This window comes from Passer montanus, unplaced genomic scaffold, assembly GCF_014805655.1.
Source record: "Passer montanus isolate IOZ18808 unplaced genomic scaffold, ASM1480565v1 scaffold25, whole genome shotgun sequence".
Classification (NCBI taxonomy): Eukaryota; Metazoa; Chordata; class Aves; order Passeriformes; family Passeridae; genus Passer; species Passer montanus.
The window spans coordinates 3,920,498-3,935,418 of record NW_024367149.1 but is presented as its reverse complement, the minus strand read 5'-3'; the positions used below and the strand labels follow the sequence as shown (position 1 = coordinate 3,935,418).

Here is a 14,921-nt window from a genome sequence, read left to right as displayed (position 1 = left end):
AATCTGAGATGAAAGAAAAAAAAAAACCACCCCAATTTCTTTATTTATTGAAATCCTTTGACTCCAGGAGCAGGTGTCCTGCACCCTCCAGTCCGTGGGGAGTGGCCAGGGCTGTGTGAGGCTGTGAGCTCCCATCACCTGGGCTGCAGCTCGCCCTGGGTCCCTGCTGCCCATCAGAATTAGGCAGCCCGTTTGAGCAGGTTTACCATAATCATCAAATAACTCGTTCATTGACAGCGTGGCAGGCTGAGAAGACTGACTGAGCCCTCGTTTGCTGATTGCTAATTAGCTTAACATTCCTAATCCCTCATTAGCGACTATGAAGTAAGCTCTGAAATATGAGGTCAGCCCTAATCAGCGTTTAAAATATAAAGCCCACTGGCACATGAGGGAGGCTGGAGAGGGGGTGGCTGCAGGCTGGGTGCCTCCGTGGCCACAGGGAATGAGGCTGCACAGAGCACAGGCAGACAGGAAGAGTTAAACCCTGTGGAGCCACGGACACCTGCACTCAGTGCCCTGGATCCACACGGGAACAGGCAGCAGTGTGGGGTGCAACACCTGAGGGACCCCAGGCTCCTCTCGAGTCCCCAGTGCATCCAACAGCAATTCCAGCTGTGGCTTCCATTCTGGGCAGACTGTCTATGAAATCACAGAATATTCTGAGTTGGACAGGGTCCACAAGGACCAGGACTCCAGTTGTTAAGTGAGTGGCCCATACAGGGATCAAACCCATCAGCCCTGTGCTCTGACCAACAGTGCACCTGTGCAGGATGCTCTGGCTTTCCCCCAGTTCCCACCTCCAAGATTCCAGGTCAGCTGCAGTCTCTGCAGTCTCTGCTTTCCCCAGAGACTCACCCCCACCCTCTGATCCTGGGGAAGGAGTCAAATCTCAGCACTGGCAAGCGAGCACCAAAGTGTGCTGGGCTGCCACTTCCATGCCATCATTTGGGAGGAAAAAATGGCCCTTAGTTGTTGTGGCTTAATCCTCTGGAAGAATAAACTGTTGTGGACTGAGAATTACTTATTCCTGGCTGGGGAAACTTCTACAGGAGGGCTGCAGACGTTAAAATAACCCTAATTAAACTCCAGCTAGTGAGCCTTGAAAAAGGAGAAAAATATCTCTAAAATAACCCTAATTAAATTCCATCTAGTGAGCCTTAAAAAAGGAGAAAAATATCTCTGTTTCCATGAAAATGCGATTTGAGAAGCCCTTGCACCACAGCTGTGCTGATCCAGGGCGATGCCCCCACCTCAGGCTGTGTTGCCGGAGATGGTGCTCTGGGTTCGGGCTGTGGGGCAGCCGGAGCAGGGAGCCTTTGCCAGGAGGGACAGGGGGTCATTCCGGGGGGACACCGCTGTCCCCGGCCCGCCCCGTGCCTGGGGCTCGGGCGGGACCATCGCCCTGTCCCGGGCGCCGGCAGCGCAAATCCCCGCGGGCGGAGCCGATCCCCGCTCCGGAGCACGGAGACACGGGATATTTTGAGCATCCTTGGCAGCAGCGAATGAGGATTAGCCCAATCCCACCAGACGTGAACGTCTCCCCAGCTCTGTTTCCAAGGCCAGGAATAGCCTTTGAAGGCTTCTCCATGTGGAGGGCACACACCTGCACATGTTAAAAGCACAGATCTGTTGCTGGAAAGGTTTTGGGTGGTGCAGCATCAAGGCTGCCTAAATGAGTGGGTGAAAAAGGGACACCTGCTGGCTCCTGCCCCATGGCTAATCCAAGCCCATGCCAAGCCCCTGCCCTTTGGATTTCATTGTGCATCTAATTCCTGAACCCATCAGACACGGTGTGCAGTTGTGGGCAGTCACACCCTCATCCTGCTCAGCCAAGTTTCACATCTGACAGCTTTTTACCCTTTTTACCCCTTCCATGCTTCTACCATCAGGACCCTGCATTAACAGTGACACAAAACACTATAAACTTACAGACAGTGGAGGATGGTAAATTCTGGGCTTCAGTTTCAGAGTGGAAAGCTTCAGCTTAGCCACACACCTGGCCTGTGGAGCAGAAAATCCCAAACAGCCTGGCAGTCACTCCTGTACCCAGACACTCCACAGGCCATTTTCTGCCCCATCAAGCAGCTGGTTGAGCAGGCAGGTTGGGAGCACAGCCACCCTCAGCACCATGAGAAACTGAGGGGAGACCAACCAAGAGACAAACACGAGTTTGGATTTATGTAAAAAAAAAAAAAATTATTTATTTTGGAGGAGGATTTGAACATCGACATGCAGGTACAACATGAATAAAAATTATTGCACCGCTATTATGTGGCAATTGTTCAAGTTTCTAAAAACACAGAAATTCCACACTTTCTCTTATCTAGCTAAGTGCTGAGTGACACGGCTTGGCAGAGCCCAGCGCAGGAGGTGCTCTCACAGCCACCTGGATATGGTAATCGAACACAACGTAAACACACACTTCTGTCAAATCTTCTACTAGAAGTACAGAATTATCCTTCACATCCAGTAAGAGAAAACCAGAGAAAGACTTTATCCTCCCCTCTTCAGAAGAAAAACAAAACAAAACAAAAAAATACTCCAAATCACACCTTAATGCAAGTGTGGCAAACAAACCCACAGGTCACTCCTACCCCTTCCCCCACAAGCGCTCTTCAGTACAGCAGCAGCCAAAGGCCTCCAACATTCAGACCCAGGAGTGGCCAGTACAACGCTAAAGTCTAATATTTACAATAAATATCATCCATTTCTCTTAGTTTGCAACAGTAAGAGACAAAGGGGGAAATAACACACTGAGGCAGGGGGCAGGGATGCAGCAGCTGGATGCAGGAGCAGAGAGGAGAGGCTGAACCAGCTGAGTGCTGCCATCCCAACACGCTGAGGAGCAGGAGACACAGCCAAGCTGACAGAAGGGAAGAGGGAAACAAAGCAGGGAAGCAGCACATCTGGATGGTGACATGCACGGCTCATTCACCAAACACACACCTCACGCTCGTGACTTCCACCTCGGGCCTGCCTGACTCGGGATTCCCCACGGAGACCAGGGCTGTGCGGGCTGGGGCCGCCCTGGGCACCGCGGGTCGGCACTGGGAACACGCTCGTGCCCCTCAGACACAGCTCCTCCAGCTTCCCGTTCCTTCCCAACTCATGTTGCAAGATTTTTTTTTGAGAAGGTATTTAAGGAATTTATAGCAGAGCAAGGAATAAGTCTTGGTGTATCTACCTGGCTTATTATCAAAATTCAATAAAGTATTTTTGACCAAACCTTTTGCTAAAGTGCGCCACGTAAATCTGACAGCAGGCAGAACAGGGATGATGGGGCACCTGGCACACTGAGGGAAACTGCAGGACTGACCAAGAGCAGGGGATGCAGGGCTTCACTAGAATGCTCTCCTGGCAACGCTGTTTGGCTTTGGCTTCCAAAACTCAGGGATTTTTAATTGCACTGACCACTCTCTGTACTGTAGCTACAAAAGAGGCAACAAAACACATACCTCACCTTTTCTTTGGCCAACACAGGCAAAAGCAGCAAAAGCTGTGACATAGCAATGGTTTTCACTCCTCCTTTTATGCCTAGGAAAGGATAATTCTGCAATTCAGCATGGGAAGCAGTGGCTGCAAAGGCAGGGATCAGCAGCTTACAGCTGGTACCGTCACAGGGTCCCACCCATGCCCGTGGGGGATGAGCCAGGTTACCCAGCCTGGCTCACACCCCGTGCTCTCCTCCTACGAGCAGTGCTCGGTCTTCTCCTCAGGTTTTTTAAACACAGAAGGAAAAGGGGGACCTGCCACCCAGGGAACAGCCAGGTCGGACCACGTCCTCACACAACTCCTTAATTTACACAGACACTTCCATCTCGCCAAGGTCAGGTGCTCTCAGGAGAGCAGCTTGTCAAGGAGGCTTGTCTTTGTAATTACCACAGACTCAGGATGCCAAATCCACTTTTCACTATTCCTGTCCATGCCATAATATCCTGCGCTGTTTCTCAACAGTTTTTTAACAAATCAACCCATCAGGGAGAAAACCAGCCAGGCAAGTACCAGATCCTGCCAAGTCTGTTCCTTACTTGCTACTGCTCTAAATCAACACTGAATGATGCTTACCACCAAGAGCACTTGGAGAGGCTGGAGACACCCAGGACCCTGACAAGGCAGTGGAAATACTGTGGTTTGTAATTGCAAACCAAGTGCACACGAGCAGCCTATGAATTCCAGGGAAAAGAGCAGAGAGGCAGCACAGCAGGCTCTGCTCTCAGTACCACCACAACCAGCTTTGTTAAGGTGTTACCTGGGAGCGCTGAGGCTTTGGTTAGTGTAGTAGCAACACCATACATGTTCACACTGACACACGGAGTAAACACTCATTTAAACATGTTAAAAAAAAACCTCAAACCAAACCAAAACTTGGTCCAGAAATGAAATCCAAGCAGCCAAAATCAAGTACATAATGGGGAGAATCAACTGCTACACAGAAAGAAACAGGGTGAGATTCCAGAGATTTTTTTTGAGTTGTGGGTTGTACCGAAATCAGATTGAAAGAGACGGAGAAAATATATTCCTATATAATAAACATATTTGCATTCAGGGGAAGCGAATCAGAACTTCAAGTTCAGAGAAAGCCAAGACAGTGAAGGAAGCAGCAGTGTAAGGAAATCAGACCAACAGAGATGGGTTTTAGCCTGGAATACTGTTGCACAGTCATTCTGCTTCTAACAGAGTAAGCCAGTGAGCAGGGAACTATCATCACCTCGAGGGTGATCCATGGGGAGATCCACTCAGACAAGACAAGGATACAAGCTGAGCACAGTCTGGGACAAATGATGGGAGTGTTCATTGAGAGGAATCTTTAACTGGATGAAGAAATGGCTTACAGTGCTACAGGAATCACCACTCGACACATTTATTGGTGCATTATTATTGGTCTAATCCTCAGCAAGGAGCACTGTCACCCAGAGTCGGTCACACTCAGAGCAAAGCGATGTCTAAACCTAGGAGCAAAGAGTAAGCTTTTAATGCAAAGTGACCTCAGCAGTGGAAATGATCTAGCTATTAAAGCTGAAATCTGAAAATATCTCATGTGTTTTGAAGTCTGCTTGCAGCTTGACCACAGAACTCGAGGAGTCTGAACTCTTCATAGGTTTGTTTGTAAAATGGGCAGATTCAGAAAACTCTGCAAGTTTCCCAAGCCCAAATTCAGAAATGTTAAGGGACACCTTAAAATCCCTACCTATTTAGACTCACCAAGAGAAGGAAAAGTCTTCAAAGGTCTTTTTTTCATTGAGATAACTGCCAGATACACTGGAGAATATGCAACTACAAATTTTTCTACTTTAAAAAAAAAACCTACAGGCACCCCTTTCCTGGGGTCACTTACTCTGAGGCAGGGCAAGTTATGAATTGAAGCCAGAGAAAGGAAGATAAAACATCACTAAAGTTTTAAAAACAGAGGGAAAATTTGCCATGTGTCCCATACAGATAAGTAAAAACAATCCCCAAAAAAGCCAGCTTATGGATTGGAGATTTCTCTTTCTGATAATTCCATTGACAAATACTCTGACTTGTTTTAAAGAGAAAACAGGGATCTCTCTCTGTCCAGTCTCTCCAGCCAAGTCCTTTGTCTCCACACCCTCTAAGGACACAGGACTGCGAAGACACACCATGACAAAGAGGTTTTACTTGCACCAAAGAGGGTCTGTAATTTCAGAACAATTTGCAGACAAGAAGGTAGGTTCTTATTTTTGTCAAGGGACATCAGATTGTAAAACTGGAGCAACAACTTGACATTTGTGAATTTCAATGGAATTTCAAAGAGAATGCCGAAAAGCAGAAATTTAAAAACAAGCTGCCTTTTTTGCACACAGAATTTTTGACTTCTCAGATAAATGCAGAATTAGAGGGAAGAGCACATGAGGCCCTGAACTCAGGTAAAATAAAAGGTATGGAAGGGAAAAAAAATTAAACCAAAGTGTTTCTTAAGCCCTGCTTTAAAGATACCCTGTTCTAAAGAGACCTCAAACAGCAAGCACTACTGTGTACAAAAATAGAATAGCAAGGATGAAAAAACACAAAAAACAGTATGAAAAAAACCCTCCCAAAAATAGATGTACACAAGTTCTATTTTATATTAGTGTATATTACAAAATTCAAACATGCAGTCTCTATTTTGAATGTAGAACACTCCAGTCCATGAGTACCAGCGATGCTGCTATGTTTTCTTTACAGCATCATCATGTGACAGGGGAAAGTCTTGTATTTTTAACTGATTTCCAACCTCTTTGCTTTTTCCTTGTGCCAGAGTCCCTTCTTTACAGGGCCTCGTGCTGCCATCTGGCAGAGGAGACGCTCTCAGAGCTGCTTGTCCAAGAGCATGAGACAGCTCTTTTGACTGAGTGATTTTGCAGCTCCCTGCCAATGCCTCCGATGCTTTAGCACTGCAAAAAAGTGCCTCCTTTTTCACCACCACAGGACATGTTGCCTCCTTTTTGGTCCCCACGGGACACACTGCCTCCCAGGGCTTTGCTGGCTGTAAGGACTCTGCACAGGACCCACTCCTCGTGGTCAGACCATCTGTGCTAGAGGGTTTGCCTTTCTCTTGACATTCTCCTACTTGTGAAATTTCCTGCCTTTTTTGTTTCAAATCTCTCTCCTCTTTAGAGGAAGCACCCAAATCCTTTCTCGTTTCCACCTCTCCAGACCCAGACATACTGAGCTTCAAAGGGCCCAGCACGCTCTGGGCCAGGGGCACCAACTGGGACACGGAGAGCGCGCGCTCGATGGCACCGGGGATGAGGAGCGGGGAGGACACGGCTCCTGCTGGGCTGGTTTTGCTGGAGGTTAAAGCACTCTCTGCCTGGGATGAGCTGGGCTGCTGCTTGTCAGGGCTTGGACTTCTTTGGGATGTTTCACTGGTGCTCCCAGGAGACAGAAATGAGGAGCTGTGCTGTTCCACAGGCTGAGGTGTCTCCTCATGACCCTTCTCGCGGCGGTCCGGGGGGCTCACCGCGACAGGAGTGCTTGTGTTTGCTGGGCACCATGAGGAAAGGGCCAGCAGAGGCTGGGAATCCTGTTGTTTATGACTGCTTTCTGTTAGCACAGGCTCTTTCAAGTCAAGTTTACCACAGGAGGCCCCAGAAGAATCACCTTCTTCAAGTTCCAGGAGTTTGATAGAAGGGCACTGCATATGTTCTTTGAGATCTACTGTTTTTTGAGTACCTGGAGTTCTCCCAAGATCTTTGATTGCTTCAGAAGACCTGTCTTTTGGACCAAAACACTCCAAAGTTTTGTTTTCTGGCAATTTATGCTCCTTTGCAGTTGTTTCTGATTTTAGGAATGGCTTTTCTGAACTAGCTAGTTTTTCTGGAGAAGTTCTTGAGGGGAGCTCTGGTGGGGAGGGGTGCACACTGATTTGCAGTGGCTCTGAAACAGGCTTTGCTTGTTGAGTATTTCCCTTCTGCAAATCTTCTGTACCTTTTGGATCTTCAGGTAGAAAGGCATCATCTTCAATACTATCCTTGCTTTCCAATTTAGATGAAAACTTATTATCCTCATTGAAAGAATCTGAGCCTTGGTCTCCACTGCCATGGGGCTTGTCCAGCCTTCTCCCATCCTGACTATCTTCCGAACCATCATCTGTTTCATCTTCAGAAGAATCTACTTCCCTGATGGCCTCCTGCTTTTGCAGGGACTCCCTCCTCTCCACCCTGTCCTGCCGGATGGCGCCCAGCTTCCGCGAGCCCGGCTTCTGCAGCATCCCTTTTTCCGCCAGCCCGAGCTTGCCGCCCGTCGTTTCGTTGGCAGATTCCTGGAGGCTCTGGAGGCTGGGATCCCGCTGCAACATCTCCTTCTTGAACTCAGAGTGGGAGATATCCAAGCTGTGCTTCCGTGAGGAGCCCAGCTTCTTCTCAGAGGAGGACAGAGAGGCAGCCAGTTTCTCAGCTGACTGCACTCTCTTCAGCAAAGGAGACCGAGGGGGCTCGGCACTTTTGGGGCGAGAAATTTGTCTCACCAGTGGTGGAGAGGAGTGTAGTTTTACTGGGAAAGACTGGATAATACTGGAGCTGCCAATTGAGTGTCCTGGCAAAGGAGATGGGGAGCGCTGCGGTGACGTGGACTGTGGGGTTGGTGATGGAGTGTGAGCCAGGGGGGACAGAGGGATGTTTCCTGCAGATTTACGCCTCGGAGATCTGTACTGCCTCTGGAGCTTTGGTGCTAGGCCATGCAGGGAGCTGGGTCGGATGTGTCCAGAGCTGGCTGGAGAATTGGGAACACTGGAACTGGGGGAGCTGCTCTGAGAAGAATTGCCGCCAACTTAATAGAAAAAAAAAGAACAAAGAAAAAAATACCAAGAAGATTAATACATATTTGGCCATTAAAACAAGTTATTGAAAATAAGTCAAGACACAATGCCACGTTACTCCAAAGCACAGCAGTGATATTGAAGGCAACATTGCCAGGCTTCTGATGGAAATTCACATCATAAGCACCCAAAACCAGACCACAGTAAGAAACACTCAGCTATGAGAACACTTTTCTGGAAAAAACCCCCTTTTATCAGACAAACCACGTGTTTCATTGCTATTCTCTGGATGCAAATCTCTTTATTCCAGCAGCTGATTCAATTTTCAAATATGACTTTGCCACACTGTTTTGATTTCTTTTCTCTGAACACAGAAAATGTGTCAAACTGCTATGAAAAGATTTCAACTTACAACACACATTTTCATCAAAGTGGAAGGATGCTGTAGTACAGCAAGTGCATTCTTAAAAGGATGTATGGATTTCCATTTTGAAATGAATCAATGAACAAGAACACATCCATCCTTAAAGTAATCAACATCACCGCTGTCATTTTCTTCACAGATACCTACTACCTGCTGCTGTGTATTTTATTTCCAAAATTAATCAATCAGCAAAAGTCTCCTCCAATATTTTCCTTTCGTGTTTTGACTGGATTTTTTGGCTTAGCTTTATTTTGTTTCAGGTCTCTTTGTTTTACCTGAGTGTACAGACTCTGGAGTGGATCTGTAGCTCTGGGTTGGTGACCGAGGAGACAGGTTGTGAGTTGGAGAGCCAGGCACACTTTCTCCAGATGACAGAGACCGGTTCAGGGACGATAAACTCCGGCTGGTGTGAAGCAGTGATGCTTGTTTAGTGATTTTCCTCAACAGAGAACTCTTCTTCTTACTGGGGAAGAGCATTCAAAAGGTGTTTACAAGCCCAAATGATTTATTTACCTTTACTAGCATATTTCAGTCAATTTTGTGTCACAGTAAAAGAGAAAAAAAAAGGAAGAAAGAAAGGACTACAGGACATACCTGCTAATATATATTATCTGCAAATGGATTTGACAAGATCTCTCTAAGGATCTCTTACATTATCTTGGTTACCCTTTAATTTTAACAGAGAAACATCAAAACAAACCTTTCCTGACCATCCTTTGTTTTGCTCTTCTTGTTCCTACGAGCCATCTTGGATTTGTAGCTGGCTTTTCGAGCTGGACCAACTTTGATGGATGTGTTCTCAAATGGTGTGGTGGAGATGGACACTTTATTTCCACTCTGTCAGACACAAGACAAAGAGACATTGCTTAAAACACGGTTATTTGAAGCAGATCTGCAGGCAAAGCAGGTAGGCTGCTAGTTTATTGCTGCCTGCCATTTTGTAATCCTTTGTCAAACTCCATTTTTCCCCTCAGCTTTTCCACCTATCATTTATTAAGGAATTGCCGAGAGAGAGCCCTCGTTAGTCAGGCTTTCACAAATGATTAGCTCAGACCCCAGCTGGTAGGTAAAGCTTCCCAGAGCAGGCAGAACACAGCATCTGACCTCTCCCATTGAGATCCCAAATGACTCAATTTAATACTTGTAATACTTGGAAACTTGAACAAAGTGATATTCTGTCACCAATCCTATTCCCAATGCTCTGACTGATGGCAGATGTGAGCATATCAGGCATCTATCATGATGAATCTGCAACACAGAGCATGGCTTGTCTCACTTATGTTAAAAAAAATAATCCTGACTGCTCCTCTATTTGCAATCCCAAAGACGTCTGTCTCTTGGAACAGTCCAGAACTTTGGCGTTTTTTTTTCTGTAAATGGATTCTGCTCAGAGAGGTATCAAACACAAGTAATTTAACTGGATAATTTCAACACCAAGCTGCTCTTAAATACCACCAGGTGCTGTGTGCACACTTGAGTTTCAGACAATGCCAATTACATACATTTTAAACAAGCTGCTCGTGTTTTCCAAAATGCAGCAGTGCTGAGCCCCTACCTTCAGAATGAGCTCCACCACCTCGGTGTGCACCAGCCCGTGCACCGGCTCCCCGTTGACGTGGGTGATCAGGTCCCCTTCCCGCAGACCTGCTTCGTTGGCCGGACCCCCTTCCTCCACGTGCTGCCAACAACAAGGGGTGACTGCTTTGAGAAGGGGAATGGGCAAGGCCACTGGCCCAGATGGGACTCAAAGCCCATCCGTGTCACCTCCTCCCACAGCCAGCCCAGCTGATTCTGAGGAGGGGGAAAGAAATCACCCCTGGCATGGCCAAGCACAAAACCCTGCACTCTTCCACTCCCCCCCAGCATCCCGCCTGCCTTATCCCAATTCAAGGCAGACAGGAATGGTTAAGCTGATCGAGAGACCAGCTCTTCCCAAAGCAAAAGAACTTCCAAAAATTTTACAACACTCAGGAATGTTACCCAGATGCTCTTGATTTCCAGACAAACATTCAGTCTCTTTCAATTTCTTTGCCATCCCAACTCCAGCATCCTTCCATGTACATGCTGGAACCTAAGGTGGCCAACAGACTTTAAGGAAGACTCTGCCATGTGTTTAAGGTGCCTATATTGCACCTCATCCCAAACACAGTTTCTTTTTCTACTTTCCATCCTTTATTAACCTATCCAACACCAGACTTTTCCCCTGTGAACACACTGCCTTTCTCCTGTCCCTGGTCAGGAATGTAAGCCTCCTCCTTCACCATGAGGAGCCAGATGTGCAGGAGAATGCACATCTCTCTCTCTAGCCAGGAAAGATTCCAAATGAGCATTTTGGTAAACTCAGCATTGTTCAAGAAAAGCAAGGGAGGGGCAAGGCAAAAATTCAGTTTCAGATTATTTCTCTCAGAATGAGTGTTAAATAAGGACCAAAGGGTGTGGAGTCCATATTATCTAATGAATATAGAAGTGCAAGGGAAAGAATTAACCACCTTTACCCTGACTGCATTCTCCCTACCTACACAATCCTAACAACACTGCTTCAGGGAATGGATCATTCCTAGAAGTCATCTACTGACACAAAAGGAACACAGAGATCAAGTACCAGCAGCAGTGGGAGGGAAGCGATACAGACATGGAAACCAGACCTTTTAGCACAGCTCACAACTAAGCCAAGAACTAAATCCCATGGCAATCAGCATAGCAGCAGTGATGCTTTAAGGCTTGTAATCAATTCCAAGCGACTGCTTGGAAAACCCCAGCAGACTGAACTGATCAGAAGCAGGTTATAATCACTAACACAAGCCTGAATAAATTAGCTATAATGGGCCCTCATGCAACAACCCCAATAAAGAGAAAGAGGGTATGTACAAAGAAACATGCTTTGAAGGATATGCTGCAGGTGAAAGAAGGTGGATTCATGTAACCAGGGAGAAAAGAAGGAAAGAAAGTTTGCTGTGGTTCTGTGATGGGCTTGAAAACTATTGGAAAACCCAAAGTGCTGCTATTTATTTATTTATTTATCTAGGGTTCCCCCCACCAAAAAGACAACTTTGGGTGTGATAAAGGAGAGAAAAAACAAGGTGGCAAAACACAATCTCTAGAGCTAAACCCGACACCCCTGGCTAGATGCGTTTGTGGCCCCGAGGGTCCTGTTTGCAGAAAAGCAGAGACCTACCCAGACCATGTGATGCACAGTGTAGATATCACTGTCACCCATATAGACGCGAATGGCGCGCAGAGTGAAACCGTATTTCTTTCCAGCCCGATGGATGATGATTGGTGGTTTCAGGTTTGCGATAGCAGGAGAAAAGTCGCGGCTGGGTGAGGAGTCCCTCGAAGATGGGTTGGAGGAGAGAGAATGAGGTGACATTGGACTGGCCAATGGAGAACACGTGTGGTGATCTACAGTGATGACATAAAGGTGGGCAAAAATTAGGAAAACAGGCCTCCGAAAGAGAGAAAAATTCTTGTTAGAGAACAGCTATGAAACCGTATCTTCTAATGGTCTTAAAGCTGGTGGCCTTCACCAGAGCTGGGTCTGTCTGCAGCTTCAACTAATTCATGCTTCGTAGTACAAACAGCAGTGTCCAAAAAGGCACATTTGGAGGTGTACATTTAGTGCACTGCTCATACAGAATTATGGTTGGGTCACGGTGTTCTCTACTTCTCTTTCCAGGATTTACAACCCATCATGAGCATTTGCTCTAGGCACAATCCTGCAACACCCCATTTCCAGGTTATCAGGTATTATCCTCCTCCAGAAGATCAGATGTCTCTAGATCTTGGTGCAAGTTACACACTGGTGCTGACAAAAATCCAAATCAGTTAGTATTAACACAAAAGGAATGAGTAGGTGATCAGACTACCACTATGTCTAGGCAGTTTTGCTAGTGTTTTAAATTCACAGGGGCAAAAATATCTAAAATATTATCTACTGCAGGGACTTTGCTACTGAAAAGCAACATCACACGTTATTTTTGAGTGAGTTTCCCAAGTGAAAAGCCATGGGCTGGGCTCTCAGATAAACTACCTGACTCTGCTTGCTGGTGGAACAACATCCACTTTTTAAAGTACAAAGCAAATACAGAACTCTCATTTTAAAGTGAAGCTGGTCAACATCAGTAAAATAAACCCAAAGAGCAGGAACACTAAATGCAGCTGTAGAAGGTAATCTCTAATCCATTAAGAAACACCTGCTGAATTGCCCAGCACATATTTACCTGGCAGATGAGAGCAGCCCTGGAGAAACCTTTGCTGGGTGATTAAATACACATTTTAGAGGCTTTCATGGGGGAGTTGGTAGTTCAAAAAGCAATCGATGCCCAAAGCACAAGAAATGTGATGTGCATCACCACGAGGCTGCCAAGAGCAGGTGCATTCCTGCCTCCAGCTCACTGCTGGGAGGAACAGGTGGGCATTGCTCATGGCCCAGCTGCATTCCCTGCTCCCATCTAGGCAGGAATAGGCACAGCCCTGGAAATACAGCATGGTCTTATCCTCTGGAAAGGGACAAAATTCCTGTGGGGAAAAACTCCTGCTGAACCAGGCTGTCACAGCTCAGAATGACTTAGCTGCTCTCTAGGAGTTATCACCTGCCATTGGGAATTGTAAAGGTCTGGTTTTGCTTGTAGACAGAGCTGGGCCAAGAAGGTGAGCAGTTCAGCATCGACTTAGTTAGTTCCTTACACTGTTCAGTTCTTGAGCACTCAATCTCAACTAAGTTATCTGGAGTTTCTGAAACTTCCCGGTGCATAAATGCACCGGACACATTTCATTCCCAAACAGCACTGCAGTTAACATGAGACCCCAAAAAACAGCACCTTGTGGGTTAAAATAATTTTGTGGCTCTATACCTCCTTGCTGCACCATTGTCTAGAGACCAGCTAGGAGTCAATTTAAACAAAACCAGGGGAAGAGCAGGGCCCAGCTGCCACTGGCAGAAGCTGCAGTCAGACCACACGCACAGCGCTGCTGTCTGTGGCACAGCAGTGCTCATCAACCTGCGAGCAGGAAATATTAAACCCATTGTAAAAGTTAGCTCTCTCCCCTCCTGTCAGCCAAGGCATTATTCCAGGAGAGCGAAGGGGGAGGATCTGTCTGCAGACCTTTTGTTTAGTGCTTGCAGATTCTGACAATGCCTCACTCAAGGCATTTCTTACCTGAGGGAATCAGGAGAGACAAGGCAGTAGCGGATGCTGATTTAATCACTTTATTGACAGGTCTCGAGGTGCGTTTCTCCCCTGATTCCCCAGAGAGCAACCTGTGTCGTGCCCGCCGCACTGCCAAATCGCTGATGGCTTTTGGAGTGGTAAAGTCTGGGCCTTCATTGCTATTACTGCGAGCTCGTGGATCAGAGAAATCTGCAGTGCTCCCAGCTACAGTTTAAATTAAAACAGATTAGAACCACAGGGAATTCCTAACAGTCTATTCCCCTACAGGCAAAATACATTAAATCAAAGTCATGTTTACATGAAGTCCAAGAGTAAATTTTCCTAAGAAGAAACCCCAGGGCTTGAATTTTTATTTACAGAAATGGTGTTATTCCGAACACAGAAAATTAGCAGCTTCTATTCTGTGGAAAAGCTCGCTAATGAAATCACATTGCTCAGTGGCAGTTCATGAATCCTAAAGCTGTGGTGCACTTCTGCACACCATTTCAATGGGATCGTTCACAGATGAAAACGAGTTTACACAAAGTGCTGCATTTTTACAACCAGCAAGAACTGTCAATCTTTAAGTTAAAACTGCCTGTAATAGAAGATCCAGGTTCTACTGGAGTTGCACATAAAAAAATCCACTTTAAGAAAATACTAAGGTACTCAAGTCAGGGAAAGTAAAAATGTGGATTGCAAAGACAACCTTAATTTGCCTCCTTCTGTGCACCACTGCAATTTAGTCTTGAATTACTTAACCTGCTACAATTATATATAAAATGCAAAATAATCTTGAAGATCAGACTGGGCATGTAACAACAGCAGATGCTGGGGATTGGGGGTCCTGTTCTCAAGGCCAGTGCCTCAGTCCCCCATGTGATGGGCACTGTGAAAATACAGTAATTAGAATTTACAAGGTGCTTAGAAATGAAAGTGGTGAGCATCACAGCAACTCCACAAGGGAAATTAATCATTCTGTCTTCAAAAGCAAATTTTAAGCAGCATGCAATAAATAAAGCCTAAGGGCCACATTTTGAACAATGAGGACAGAACAAAACATTGATCATCGTTATTTAAGTGGGCAGCA

At 46.3% G+C, this 14,921-nt stretch overlaps 1 protein-coding gene across 13 annotated transcripts in view; it reads right to left on the bottom strand.

Annotated features, from left to right (window-relative positions):
• Positions 1–2,169: 2,169 nt before the first annotated feature.
• Positions 2,170–14,921, bottom strand: part of MAST2 (microtubule associated serine/threonine kinase 2) — a 204,535-nt gene continuing 191,783 nt past the window's right edge. For 12 of the 13 annotated variants that reach the window (XM_039711644.1, XM_039711653.1, XM_039711640.1 and 9 more), the window contains 6 exons: positions 13,841–14,056; positions 11,857–12,083; positions 10,237–10,359; positions 9,382–9,518; positions 8,957–9,144; positions 2,170–8,268 (listed from right to left, as the gene is read on the bottom strand). In XM_039711644.1, the coding sequence (XP_039567578.1) occupies positions 6,167–8,268; positions 8,957–9,144; positions 9,382–9,518; positions 10,237–10,359; positions 11,857–12,083; positions 13,841–14,056 (2,993 nt within the window). In that variant the 3' untranslated portion in view covers positions 2,170–6,166. The remainder of the gene's footprint in view (positions 8,269–8,956; positions 9,145–9,381; positions 9,519–10,236; positions 10,360–11,856; positions 12,084–13,840; positions 14,057–14,921) is intronic. The other variant, XM_039711648.1, reaches the window with a different exon arrangement.